This window comes from Alternaria conjuncta (genome assembly GCF_024043145.1).
Source record: "Alternaria conjuncta strain BMP 0040 chromosome Unknown scaffold_25, whole genome shotgun sequence".
NCBI classification, from domain to species: Eukaryota; Fungi; Ascomycota; class Dothideomycetes; order Pleosporales; family Pleosporaceae; genus Alternaria; species Alternaria conjuncta.
Window position 1 is genome coordinate 167,759 of NW_026250114.1, and position 12,736 is coordinate 180,494.

At 53.0% G+C, this 12,736-nt stretch overlaps 5 protein-coding genes across 5 annotated transcripts; 3 read left to right on the forward strand and 2 right to left on the reverse strand.

Annotated features, from left to right (window-relative positions):
• Positions 1 to 329: 329 nt before the first annotated feature.
• Positions 330 to 1,759, forward strand: J4E85_010682 (uncharacterized protein; the record flags this gene model as incomplete). Its single annotated transcript, XM_051474888.1, has 5 exons — positions 330 to 499; positions 556 to 1,181; positions 1,231 to 1,290; positions 1,340 to 1,420; positions 1,476 to 1,759. The coding sequence occupies 5 exons, from the start codon at positions 330 to 332 to the stop codon at positions 1,757 to 1,759; spliced, it is 1,221 nt and encodes a 406-aa protein (XP_051321330.1).
• Positions 1,760 to 2,413: 654 nt separating this feature from the next.
• On the reverse strand, positions 2,414 to 4,042 carry J4E85_010683 (uncharacterized protein; the record flags this gene model as incomplete). The annotated part of the gene is made up of 3 exons (XM_051474889.1): positions 2,414 to 2,608; positions 2,658 to 3,814; positions 3,874 to 4,042. 3 exons carry the CDS (start codon positions 4,040 to 4,042, stop codon positions 2,414 to 2,416), a joined length of 1,521 nt encoding a protein of 506 aa, XP_051321331.1.
• Positions 4,043 to 4,558: 516 nt separating this feature from the next.
• On the forward strand, positions 4,559 to 6,212 carry J4E85_010684 (uncharacterized protein; the record flags this gene model as incomplete). The annotated part of the gene is made up of 3 exons (XM_051474890.1): positions 4,559 to 5,998; positions 6,055 to 6,074; positions 6,128 to 6,212. 3 exons carry the CDS (start codon positions 4,559 to 4,561, stop codon positions 6,210 to 6,212), a joined length of 1,545 nt encoding a protein of 514 aa, XP_051321332.1.
• Positions 6,213 to 8,005: 1,793 nt separating this feature from the next.
• J4E85_010685 (uncharacterized protein) lies at positions 8,006 to 8,683 on the forward strand (the record flags this gene model as incomplete). The annotated part of the gene is made up of 1 exon (XM_051474891.1): positions 8,006 to 8,683. The coding sequence occupies one exon, from the start codon at positions 8,006 to 8,008 to the stop codon at positions 8,681 to 8,683; it is 678 nt and encodes a 225-aa protein (XP_051321333.1).
• Positions 8,684 to 10,276: 1,593 nt separating this feature from the next.
• On the reverse strand, positions 10,277 to 11,362 carry J4E85_010686 (uncharacterized protein; the record flags this gene model as incomplete). The annotated part of the gene is made up of 3 exons (XM_051474892.1): positions 10,277 to 10,822; positions 10,876 to 11,178; positions 11,264 to 11,362. 3 exons carry the CDS (start codon positions 11,360 to 11,362, stop codon positions 10,277 to 10,279), a joined length of 948 nt encoding a protein of 315 aa, XP_051321334.1.
• Positions 11,363 to 12,736: the final 1,374 nt, after the last annotated feature.

The window sequence follows — 12,736 nt, forward strand, 5'->3', positions numbered from 1 at the left end:
CCCTTTCGTCGCTTCCCTCGTGTGTCCCACTGTGCAGCAAGTCAGGACCCTGCTTTCACTAGTCATTACCGTCTGTCGCTTCCGCCGCTGCTTCCCCCCGACCTCGCTGCGACGTCACCAGCAACATTTAGTCCACACCCCAAACGTCGCGCGCCCGGGCGCTCTCAACCGCCAAACTGGAGAGGCCACAGTCGCAATCGCCGCCGCTCCATTCACAGAGGGAAACCAGCAATACCGATAGCGTCCGAGCGCGTAGCTCATCGATACGCATATCACAGGCCAGAGGGGAAGAGGTGGAGAAGGAACACGCGGGATCCTACCGACTCAACATGCTTGCGGGCAAAGGATACTCGTGGAAGGCTGCCAAAGCCCGCCTGCCACGATCAAGACAGGTCATAAGCACAGTACGGAACCCACGCTTCCTCATCTCCATTGGTTTGGTCACAGCAATTGTGCTGCTATGGCGGTCCATGGGGTCAGCAGCTGGGGAGATGCAGAGGTATGCCACGTCTCACAATGTGTTACATGGAGCAATCGCTAATCATACTGTCCCAGGTTCTACTGCTTCGGCCCCTCGAAACCCCCAATGCACATGACAGCGAACGAGAACGAAGACTGGCACGCGCACTTAAACACCCCCGTGATATTCAACCACCACAAACCAATAGAGGTCAACGCCACCGAAATCCAGCACGTCGATCTGAACGGCGTCACTTCGACCATTGACGCAGCCAAGAACAAGGAGCGTGTTCTGATCCTCACTCCGCTCCGCGATGCCTCATACTACCTCGCGAAACACTTCGACCTTCTCACATCACTCACTTATCCCCACGAGCTGATCGATCTGGCGTTTCTGGTTGGCGACACAACGGACGATACCATGGCAGCATTGGCAAAGGAATTGGAAAGGGTCCAAAACAACCCCGAAGTAGCTTTCAGGTCGACCATGATTGTTGAGAAAGATTTCGGTGTCACGCTCTCGCAAAGCGTAGAGGATAGACACAGTTTTGAGGCACAAGGTCCACGGAGAAAGGCGCTGGGTAAGGCCAGGAACTACCTACTTTACACTGCCTTGAAACCAGAGCACAGCTGGGTATACTGGAGGGATGTAGACATCGTCGACAGTCCGTCCAAGATCATCGAGGACTTTGTGGCGCATGATCGGGATGTCCTCGTTCCTAGTACGTCTTGCGGATGTAGGCCCTAAAGATTCGCACTAACAGCACACAGACATCTGGTTCCACAGGTACAAGGAGGAGAATGGCAAGATGGTCGACATCGAAGGGCGCTGTGAGTCTTGACCCCACTCGATTCCGCGATCCCCACTAACAAGACCCAGTCGATTACAACTCCTGGCAAGAATCCCCTGAAGGCCTAAAGCTTGCCTCCACGCTCGACAAAGACATTGTCCTCGCGGAAGGTACTTTCCCTGCCCTCCACATTTCCTCCCTCGACATCAGCTCACACACCCACAGGTTACAAGCAATACCCCACAAACCGCAAGTACATGGCCACAATGGGCGACTGGCGCGCCGACAAAGACGAAGAAATACCCCTCGACGGCATCGGCGGCGTAAACATCATCGTAAAAGCAGACGTCCACCGCTCCGGCGTAAACTTCCCTTGCTACCCCTTCGAAAACCAAGCCGAGACAGAAGGCTTTGCCAAGATGGCCAAGCGCGCAGGCTACGGCGTATACGGATTGCCCAACTACGTTGTCTGGCATATCGACACCGATGAGAAGCCTGGGAATGCTTAAGCAGCTAGCGCTGGAGGGACGGCGGCGAGTAAAAGAGTGATTGAGAAGTGGACGAAGAAGCATATATACCTTGGAGTCGGGCGTACCTCGCATTAGAGACATGGGTTAGTTGCGGGCGAATCTTGGAGTCTGATATTAGATTGGGGGGGACATGTTATACTTCTGTACGAGTAGGAGTGCAGAGACTGCGGCGTAGCTCCTTTTAGACGATACGATAACGATATCCCGTTTGCTGCCTTAAGAGATTTTATCATCGGATATGCTTGTCAAGTTTCGAGTGGGGAAATCTAAACATCACATGTTTGCAGACCTTGTGTTGTGAATACGGACTTCATATGTCATGGTGATACACCATGAGCTGAGGCCAGGCATATCCTAGTATAATGCTTCTTGTAAAGCAACCAGGAAGATACTCAAAGCTCTAATCTCTTAAAGAGATGAGCACGAGACCCCTCCCCAATCCATATAGTCATACACATCTGCCCTTCAAGCGTATCCAGATCCACACCAGCGGTGCCACATGCTCCAACCTCTGATATCCTCCCTGCCGTCATTTCTGTCCATCACACCAATGGAATACTCCAACGACCCTTCGAAGGCTAAAAACTAGGACACGCGAATTCGACAGGCCGACACTGATCAGAGCAGTGGCTTCTAGTAGTCGTAGATGCCAGAGTGGAACTTGCGCTCGTCGTAGTACTGGGCGCGGATCTTCCTGCCTCTGAACTCCCATCCTTCGTCGAAGCGGTTCACGGCGTTAAGGGCGGCCATCGGGGAGTTGAACTGGATGTAGACTACGCCATCCTTGTTGCTCTCGTCCAGTTGGATACGCTCGACGTCGCCACCGAACTGAATTCTGTTAGCATGTGTACCTTGACGGCAACGGCTTGAGCCTTACCTTTTTGCCGAATGCCTCGCCCATGTCTTGTCGGATACCGCCGTCGTTGCGCTCGGCGTTGGCGTCCCAGTCTACACCGTCGACGCAACCCCATGTGACTACGACACTTGATTTGTCGCCGAACTTGCTGGGCTCGTCTTTCTGGATACGCATACCGCCACTAACATCCCAGACCTGTTGAGACTGGACTCTGCCGTTGGCGTCGAGATTGCCTGCGCCCTGAGGAACCCTGCGCTTCTTGACTTCCAGATGGGTAACGACGCCATCGTTGTTCTTGCCAAGACCTTGACCCTTCTTGTAACCCATTTTGTTCATCATAGCTTCGGCCTTGCTGATCTTGGCGCGTTTGGCTGGGCGTTCTTCATGGGCGGGCTCGTTGTCTGCATCTTCCATCTGGACGTCAGGACGCTCGTACCGGACTGGAGGCGCAGATATAGTGGCGGCCGCGTATCGGACTGGAGGCGCAGAGATGGTAGCACCCTGATAGCTCGGCGGAGCTGGTGGTGAACCAGCTGGCGGGGGCGGAGGCGGAGGTACATAGTCATCTGTGACCGACGGGGGTGGCGGCGGCACGGCGTCAGACTGCTGCTGCGACAGACGCATGCGACGGGCATAAGCATCTTCTCCTGACGGGTCGGACGAGGGCGCCGCAGAGTTGTCGTCGTAGTATGCAGGTGGAGCGAAAGAAGGCTTGGTAGCAACTGAAGCAGGGGTTGAGCTAGACGAAGACGCCGACGGGGTGCCACTGGCTTCCTCACTGCCATCGCGAGACTTGTGCTGAGCGGCAGCTCCACGCAAGAAGGCAGTGAAACCTTCCTTCTTGCGTCGGTAACCACCTTGCGCCTTGTAAGCTAGCAAGTTGGACGGCTTGTCGGGCTTGTGAGCGGCCAGAGGCTCATGAAGTCCGTACATCTTGGTGAACTTCTTCTGCTCCTTCTTCTTCTGCTTCTCCTCATACGCGCGCATCCTGCGCTCTTCCAGAATGGAGGCATCGTCCTCTGCGGTGCTTCGGTAGTAGTCGATGCCATGCTGCTGAGGATTGGCGGGTCCAGGAACTGACGAAGAGAGCGGGGCAGCCACAGGCATGGTGGCCCTCTTGACAGTCGGGACAGCCTTCTTGGCCTGGGGACGCTTGATTTGGTGAGGGTTATGGAAAGCTAGACAATCAAATGAGTCGTAGTTCAAGGCAATAGTATGGAGCAGTTCAGTTAGATACCAGGTTTCTTCAGCTGCTCGGCCTTGGCCTGTTCCTCTGTGTACTTGACAGGCGCAGCGGAGATGGTGGCCGAGGCATACGGATTCGGAAGGCCTTTCTGGGCGTAGGGGTTGGGAAGACCATATGGGTTGGGCAGGCCTTGCGCCTTCTGCGGCGGCTGGTCTGCCATGTTGATATCGATATACGCGCAAGTGCGGCGCTGAACAATGGCAAATGCGACTGGCGCACGTCACTCGTGAGCGGCGACGGGCTGAGCTACAAGTCTAAGAATGCAGAGATTAGCAGCTGTCTTGCGGATGCAAGATTGAACAATGAGGCGGCGACGGTGAGATTCGACTACGGCAGTGGGTTGGTTGTGAGGGTGATGGAGTGGCAGGCGCGATGTCAACTGCCGCCAAGAGCCCCAGCCCGCGTGCCGGCGTTCGGCGCACCCTCCACGCTAAGAGTTAGCCGCATTGCGCGGGCATGCAGGAACGCCTGTTACCATGCTGTCATCCAAATCCTTATCCGTGATAAGTCATTTCCACATCTCCGAATATACCTGAGCAGGCTCTGGTGTTTCTTATCAACTGTAGATTTCATTGCGCGTCATAGAAGCATAAAGGTACCATCGCCCAGGAAGCCCGCGCATAGCAGTGTTCCTCTAATCGCGACCATCAGATCTCCTATCTAGTAATCCATCGCCATGGCCCCAACCACTCTCGAACACGCCTTCTCCAAGGACTCGAGCTCGACCGCCGTCATCGTGCCCGGTAGCCCTGCCCTGACTGTCTCGTACAAGAAGCTTGCCGCCGATGTCAAGGCTTTCCAACAGCAGCTGGCAAAGGTCGGCGTTTCTGCCGAGGCCGCTGTGTCCATCGCGCTGCCCAACACGTACGAGTTCATCGTCTCCTTCATCGCTGCCTCGTGGCAGAGGGCAATCGCAGCGCCCCTCAACCCGGCGTACAAACAGTCCGAATTCGAATTCTACATCGACGACCTGAGCTCAGCGATCGCATTGGTACCAAAGGGTGCATTTGCGCAAGACGCGGCAGCTGTCCGCGCAGCACGGAAATACAATGCCGCCATCGCAGAATGCTACTACAATGGCACCGAGGTCGTCCTGGACGTCAAAGAGGCTGGAAAGCTTGCGGGTAAAACCGCGTCCGTCCAGTCCGCGCAGCCAGACGATGTCGCTCTTGTGCTGCACACGAGCGGTACCACTGGACGCCCCAAGGCCGTACCTCTGACGCACCGTAACTTGCTGCGGACGATGAAGAACATCCAGGCAACCTACGAGCTGACGCCCAAGGATCGTACCATGCTGGTTATGCCTCTCTTCCACGTTCACGGCCTGCTTGCTGGCTTCCTCGCACCCCTGGCTTCAGGAGGCTCAGTCATTGTGCCGCCCAAGTTCTCCGCCTCAGACTTCTGGAAAGACTTCAATGAGCACAAGGCAAACTGGTACACGGCTGTTCCGACGATTCATCAGATCTTGCTCAAGAGCCCTCTTCCAAGCCCCATGCCCAACATCCGCTTCATCCGATCCTGCTCCAGTCCACTCTCGCCCAAAACATTCCATGAACTCGAGAAGGCGTTCGGTGCTCCGGTATTGGAGGCATACGCTATGACTGAGGCGGCCCATCAGATGACCAGTAATCCCCTCCCCCCGAACCAGCGTAAGCCTGGCAGTGTGGGGCTCGGTCAGGGTGTCGAAGTCAAGATCCTCGACGAAGCTGGCAAAGAGGTGCCGCAAGGGAAAGAAGCTGAAATCTGCATTCGTGGTGAAAACGTTACCAAGGGATACCTCAACAACCCAGCTGCCAATGCTACATCCTTCACCCAGGATGGCTTCTTCCGCACTGGAGACCAGGGCAAGCTGGATGCCGAGGGATATGTTATCATTACCGGCCGTATCAAGGAGCTCATCAACAAGGGTGGTGAAAAGATCAGTCCTATTGAGCTCGACAACGTGATTGCGCAGCATCCCGCTGTATCTGAAGCTGTCAGCTTCGCAATTGAAGACGAGATGTATGGCCAAGACGTCGGTCTTGCGATCGTGGTCAAAGAGGGCCAAGCTCTGACCGCAGGTGAATTGAAGACATGGCTAACGGATCGCGTCGCTAAGTTCAAGCTGCCCAAGAAGGTATGTAAATACCCAATTAAACACACATATGTGGAACATAGTTTAACAAACTGCAGATTTTCTTCACCGATATCATGTACGTGGACGATAACATTGCAGATGAATCATGCACTGACTGCGCACTTATAGGCCGAAGACTGCAACAGGAAAGATCCAGCGACGTCTTGTTGCCGAAGCTATGCTCAAGCAAGAACAGCCCAAACCCAAGCTATAGACAGGTCACCAGATCGGTGCCAAACGGCCCTGTACCATATTTTGTTACCATTTGGGGGCGATCGGCAGAGTCTCGGACTAGATGTACCATACATGTGCGACAACCTGTCGTACGAATAGATTGCATAGACCAACGCCAAGTGTCTTCTGCACCTGGTCACTCTCCTATCGACCCACGTGAACTTTATGGTTTTTCTAAAGCTACCTTCCACTATGCGGGGGCCGGCCCACGTGTGACGGTGCCAATCACGTTGCGACTTGGTGTTCGCGAGGCTGACTGGCACTGAACTGCGCCTCTTGACACTGCAGACCTTATGCATAAGTCTTCGAATCCAACAGCTTGAGATACTTCGATGAACGAATCCTGGCCTGGCTCTGCAGGAAGTTGCTACGGCTAGGGAGTCTTCGGTGCTTTAGGGGCGATGCGTTGTGCGGCGTCTCTCGGTGTGGGTAACCAGGCCGCATACACATGGCCTTTCCGCCCCCATATGCTGTGCCTCTCATTCTTGTTTGCTTTCCGATATACAGAGTACTTTTAGATGATGCAGATGCCTCGACGCAAGCTGCATTGTCCTTGGCTTGGTCGGCACTCGTCCTCAAGTTTGCTTTTTGGTTGAGCCTTCGTCACCCGCACGCATCATCAATCCACTTTTTTCTCTGGCCAGTTCAGAGACGGACGACCGTTTTCCTGCTGGACCACGCACGTCCGTTGGATCTCCTTTTGTTTCATCGATGAGCCCTGAAAGCCAGGCTGGATTCGGCAGTTTACCGGCATCATCCCCGCCCGTCATGTCTCAGGTTCTACATCCAGGGACCAACACTATGCGACCGACACAGCAATCAAAGGGTACACAAAACTCGATATTCAGCCAATTTTCTCCGGCCAGCACTTCGACAAGTCGCTCTCCAACAGTCACTACCGGTACTCTAACAACAACCAACCTAATGCCTCCTAATATGCCTTCCGCCGATGCGGCTTCCAGTGGCAGTTCGACGCCGCGTTCCTCTCAGTCATCTTTCAGTGACCAGTCTAATTCAACATCAGCATCTACGCCACCAAGGCCTCAACGATCGAGCCTGAAGCCTAGTCTCAAATCTTCCGACGCGGTGACTATGGCATCTAGCAGGAGGTCTTCACCACCTGCGGTACGCTTCGCAGAACCAGATCCGTTGGCCAAAGCAAAAACCTGGCCGAGAGCAAGACCAAAGACTATACAGCTACCAGAACCTCTGATCAACAGAATACCAAACTCATCGAAGAAGGCCCAATACCATCACATACCCTCGTTTGTCAGCCCGACCACAACTCTGATGGATCAGATCGATAATTTTCAAGCATGGGGAACGCCAAAGTCGCCAGGTCTGCACCGCCCCGACTCTCTTCCCATGTCTCGAAGTGGATCTTTCAAAGTCATGAGGAAGCGTGTGAGCAGCCTCACGATCAAGTCAACTTCAAACCAAGAATCGGATGCGAGATGGACCGGCATACCACTACCGGCCAACTACAAACCGCCAACTCTAAGCTCAAGATCCCGAGTAGTTTCCTACCAGTCCGCCTTGTCCGCCGGATCACGAATATCCACACAATCTGTCCCAGCAGCCTCGGCACCGTTGTCCCCCTGTAGTCCTCCGCCAGGGCAATACAACCCTCTCGACCACTACATACCTTGCTTGTATCCCTCATGCACCCTGCACTACACACCTGCCCACACAGGATCAAACTACTACCTCCCCCAGGGCCCATACGACCTGACTCGTCTTCACGGCTACTGCCCGCGCCACGCCAGCCAAGAGATGAAAGAAGCCAACACAGCCTGCAAGCAAGCCTACGAGACATTACGCCAGAGCGCCGGCCGCAAGACCCTCAACGTCATAGCCTCCGAGTTCGAAATCTTCAAAGAGGCCTTCCGCCGCGACCGCAGAAGCAAAGACGCCGCACTAGTCCGCGAGCACAAGCAAAGAGTGTTGGGCGCCCCTCCCGTGCCCCTAAACGCCAAAAGCAATCATGCGAGTGGGAAACCTGGGGTTCAGGAAGAAGTATGGGATTGGAGGTACACGCTCCGTCCTTGTACGTCGAGCCACTGCAAGGCGTATTACACACCTTACTCGAACCATTACATTTACTACCGCACACCGTTTTCTGGCACTTCGTTCTTGCCGCAGGAGACGCTTTGCTCGGCGTGCGCGCAGACGGAGGTTGAAGGCTTTGCGAAGAAGGTTAAAGAGAAGTGGGGGAGCAGGTGCGGTTGGGATCATCAGGAGTGGCATGAGTGGTATACGAATGCTTGTAATGATCGTAATATGGAGCAGGACTATTGGCTCAGAGCACAGGAAAGAGCTGTCAGAGAGCGGGGGCCTGCAAAGTGGGTGGGCAGGCTGGAGGAGGTTGTCGTCGTGGAAGAGGAGGTTGATGAGTTGAAGAAGGGGAGGAAGAGCTTGATGAGGAAATGGTTTGGAAGTATGTCGCAGTGATTTGGTGGAGTACTGGATGGGTGTGATGGCAGATGGGGTCCGATTTTGGTCGAGGCACGGTACACAGGCCTGGTATACTGCACTACATTCTTTTGGGAACTACACAGCAACGATATCGTAAGAGCACATGACGCAAACGCTTCGAGGACCGTACAAAATAATTTCGTGTATTATTATACTACTCGCGAATACAAACCACAGCTTTCGTATTGGCCGAACTTCTCATAATCTGGTCCCATCCATGGTACTGCGGTGACGCAGAGCGAGACAAGCCACTCACGACTCCCAAAATACATAACTACTACATGCGCAGAGGTACTCCTCATCAAATGAGAGAGATCGCAATCCTCAGACTCATAATCTGGTCCCAAGCCAAAGATACCTTGGTTAGCCAGTGGTCCAACATTATTGCGCAGCGAACGCACGCAAATTTTATAGCAATAAATTAAGATTTCATTCCCTTGCTCTTAACATACACTACAAATCCTGCATCCTGACCCTTTGCCTACAACAGGTCAAAGATCGTCGTCATGACCTCCGCCAATCAACCGCCACAGTCACAGTCCCTGAAGCGTCCTGCAGAGGCAGACATACAGCCACCCCGGATGAGGTAACGAAACTTTCATATCTACAATCATGAACGGCCGATTAACTTTGACTATAGTAAAATCGCACGCCAAGGCAAATATGGTACTGTCTTAGTCCAGATTGGAACCGAACAAAAGGCATACCTGCTCCACTCCGACTATCTCTCGCACTATTCCACCGTCTTCAAACTACACCTAACGCGCGGTACTCAAATATGTCTCGAAAAGGTAGAGCTTGAAGTCTTCGACATCTTCGTCGAATGGATGTACGAACGAAAACTACCACAACCCTCCGAATGGGATTGCCTGCTCGTAGCCCAATGCCTGGAATTTGGAGGTCAATACCTGATCCCCTTATTCGCAGAAGCTGTAGGGAACGCCTTCGTCGACAAGGCATTCACAGAGGGAATAACCCCGTACTACCCAACCGTCATCTTCGCGTATACAAAGCTTCATTCTCACACCGAAGCCTCCGACCGCTTGAGGCGTCTACTCGTGGACTATCACTGCGATAAATACAGACCGGGGGAAGTTCATAACGCGACCGCTGGTATGCACTTGGAAGATGAGACGGCGGAGAAGATTCCAACTGCGTTTTGGAAGGCGGTTATGGATAGATATGCGAGGATTGGTATTGGTCATGCGTTTTTTGAGATGTGTGAGCAGAGAGAGTATCATGAGCATATGACGATGGAGGATGAAGATGTTTGTGAGGTTTGTAGATAGTGTTTAGAAAAGGGGAAGGTGTTGTGAAAGTCTTGCGAAGGATTGTGTAGGTCGGAAGTATGCCGGAAAGCAGATGTGTTATCCAGGTCTTGGTAACGAAGATGTCTGCATGTTCAATGAGAATGTAGACTTGTGATAAAGTGAAATGAATTGCGAGTAGAAGCTACAAAGCGATCGCGGGTATCTTAGTAGTACATAAAGGCCGTTGTTCGTAAGTAATACACGGGCTCGATAGTGCGAAACAAAAAGAGTCCAATAAAAGTGTAACTTGCCGACGATGTCAAATGAGAAGAGGATTTACATCGCAATATTCTACTTCCTTCTGTCCCATGAACCGACTATAAGGATACCGCGACACTTGTCTGGGCCACTCCACATGATGCCTCATGCGACACGGTATATTCCAGTATATTCCTTCGATCCAGCTGAGCACGGCAGTGGGGGCATGCACACCCTCAAAGCCCACTCTTTCGAGGTAGAGGATAGGCGTGAGGATAGCTTGGACCGCGATGAAATGAGCCAGTAAAATCTGCGCAACGCTGTTGTTGGGATCGATGAAGGCCTGGAACTCATCATGTGTCCACTTGGATGGTGTGTTGTAGAGCATAACAAAGGTTTGATATGTCTCTGGTGGGCGGTCATACGCATGGGTGATGGTGCAAACTAGCAACTCCCAGTATGACCGCTCACAGTCGGACATGTTCAAGGTGTGGACAAGGTCGAGGGATAATGATGCCATGTCGAGATCTTCGCGGTTGAAGCAGCTCACCCTCGATGTTCCGATCCGCTTCTGCATTCTCTCAAGATGGGAATCCGCGCAGAATGCCTAGAGGGGGTCAGTGTGAGTCTTCAATTTCGTGCACAGATCGCTGTACATACGTTGAAGACTGAGTCTGCGATGAACATCATGTTGTTGCCTGCAATCAGGTTGCATCCACGGACCATTGTCATGAATTCTGCCATGCCGTCCTGCAGGTGACTTGATTGGAAAGCAAGTACCAAAGCCGCAGCCATTCTCGCGTCTCGCTCGCAGGCGGTCGTTGGGGGTACTGAGAGCGCTTCGTTGAGCGATTTGACCGCGAGGATTCGGTGCTGTATGGCTTGTTCTGCAACACCCGAATGCGTTACAGCGTCCAGATGTGACGCAGCCAGCGCCAAGATGGAATGCATAAGATACTCGTACTACAATAGTTAGCACCCCTTTTTACGGTTTTGCATAGCCAACAAGCTTCTTCCATGTTTTCCGGGCTCTGATGGAGATACATACGTTATGTGCAAAGCCGGGAATCGACGTGATCCAGATCTTGTCGGCTCCGACCGGGAGATGCGGGTAGGCCGTGATGAGAAAATGATGAAATAAACGCATGTCTGCCATGGACTATGATCGTAAGCTGCTATATAATTCAGAGTATGCTCTTAGCACACTTACGAAGACGCCTGGCGTCGATCCCAGATTGCCTCCCTCTTGAGGGTGCGGTGAAGTAGGACAACGTTGCATTGCTTGGATGATGTTTGCTGGATACTCGCACTGCAATCCCGCCTTGGTGCAATGGTGGCACTCAGGATGTCTCTCGTTACATTTGATCCTTCTATGCTCTGATTAGGATACTTGAGCATTAAAAACGCCTGAACATCGTTAGAGTACCTTTTCTTGCAGTTGAAACAACCGCGGCGGGATTTGGTGTGTCCTTTCCTTGGAATTGGTCTGCGAGGCATCGGTGGCGCACTCCCAATTCCACTATCCGACAAAGTCGGTGAGTCACTCGAAGAGCTTTCGACAGCAGTACCGTGATCCTGTGGAGACGACATTGATATCAGAAGTATGAGAAGGATTCTGCGACCTGCGGGTTCGCTTCCCCTGTGGCGATATATACTCTGCTGTATCCGGTATCCTGTGTCTCTAAAGATGTGGACTGCACAGCTTTGGGGGCCGAGAGCGGGAAGTATGAAGCGACCCCGCGGGTGTGGGTGGTCCGTTAATCAGGGGACGCCAGGTTTACGGCTGAACCGTGGCGGGCTTACAGCACTATACTGTAAAACAAACGGCCAACTAATAGGATCGCGGTTTCGCCTAGGGCTCTGATAATCAAAGTCCCCAAAACGGTTTAGCATGGTGAAGCTCTAGATGTCTCCGGTTACTAGCCAGCTCACCGGTATGCAGCCATACCGTTGGAGGGCGCCTGGTGGTCCTAAGGGCTGTGCTGCTGATATGCATCAACCGGCAGAGCATCGATGCCTTGCAACCGCTTCAGGCCTACTTTGCGAGTCCAACTCATAATCGTGACATACCTTCCTCGAGATGATCCCAAGCACATTCCGGTGATGCCGGCTCTGTCGCAATGACGTCGATGCATCACGAACCAACGATAGCATGGGACGTCTAGCTTTCACTGTTGCCTGCAGCTGTTTGACAGGCTATTTCTGCATTACGAGATAGCGACAAGCATCGCCAAGAGGAAGATGTGCGCCGATAGGTTGCCTTGACACTGGCGGCGTCCAGAAGATGGGTTGCTGGAAGGGCGCAGAAGTGCACATGGCGTCGCCTTTGACTCACCAAGAGCCCATGTACCAGAAAGCTCTTTAATAATAGTTGTACTTGCATGCAACTATTTCAGAGAATGCTGTGATGTAACGTCGTGGCCACGGTGGTCGATGGGCGCACTGCGAGGTCATGCGAAGTTTCCGTAAACACCAATAGGATCCCTTCGATCGACCGAGGCTGGGATATTTCGCGTAACAT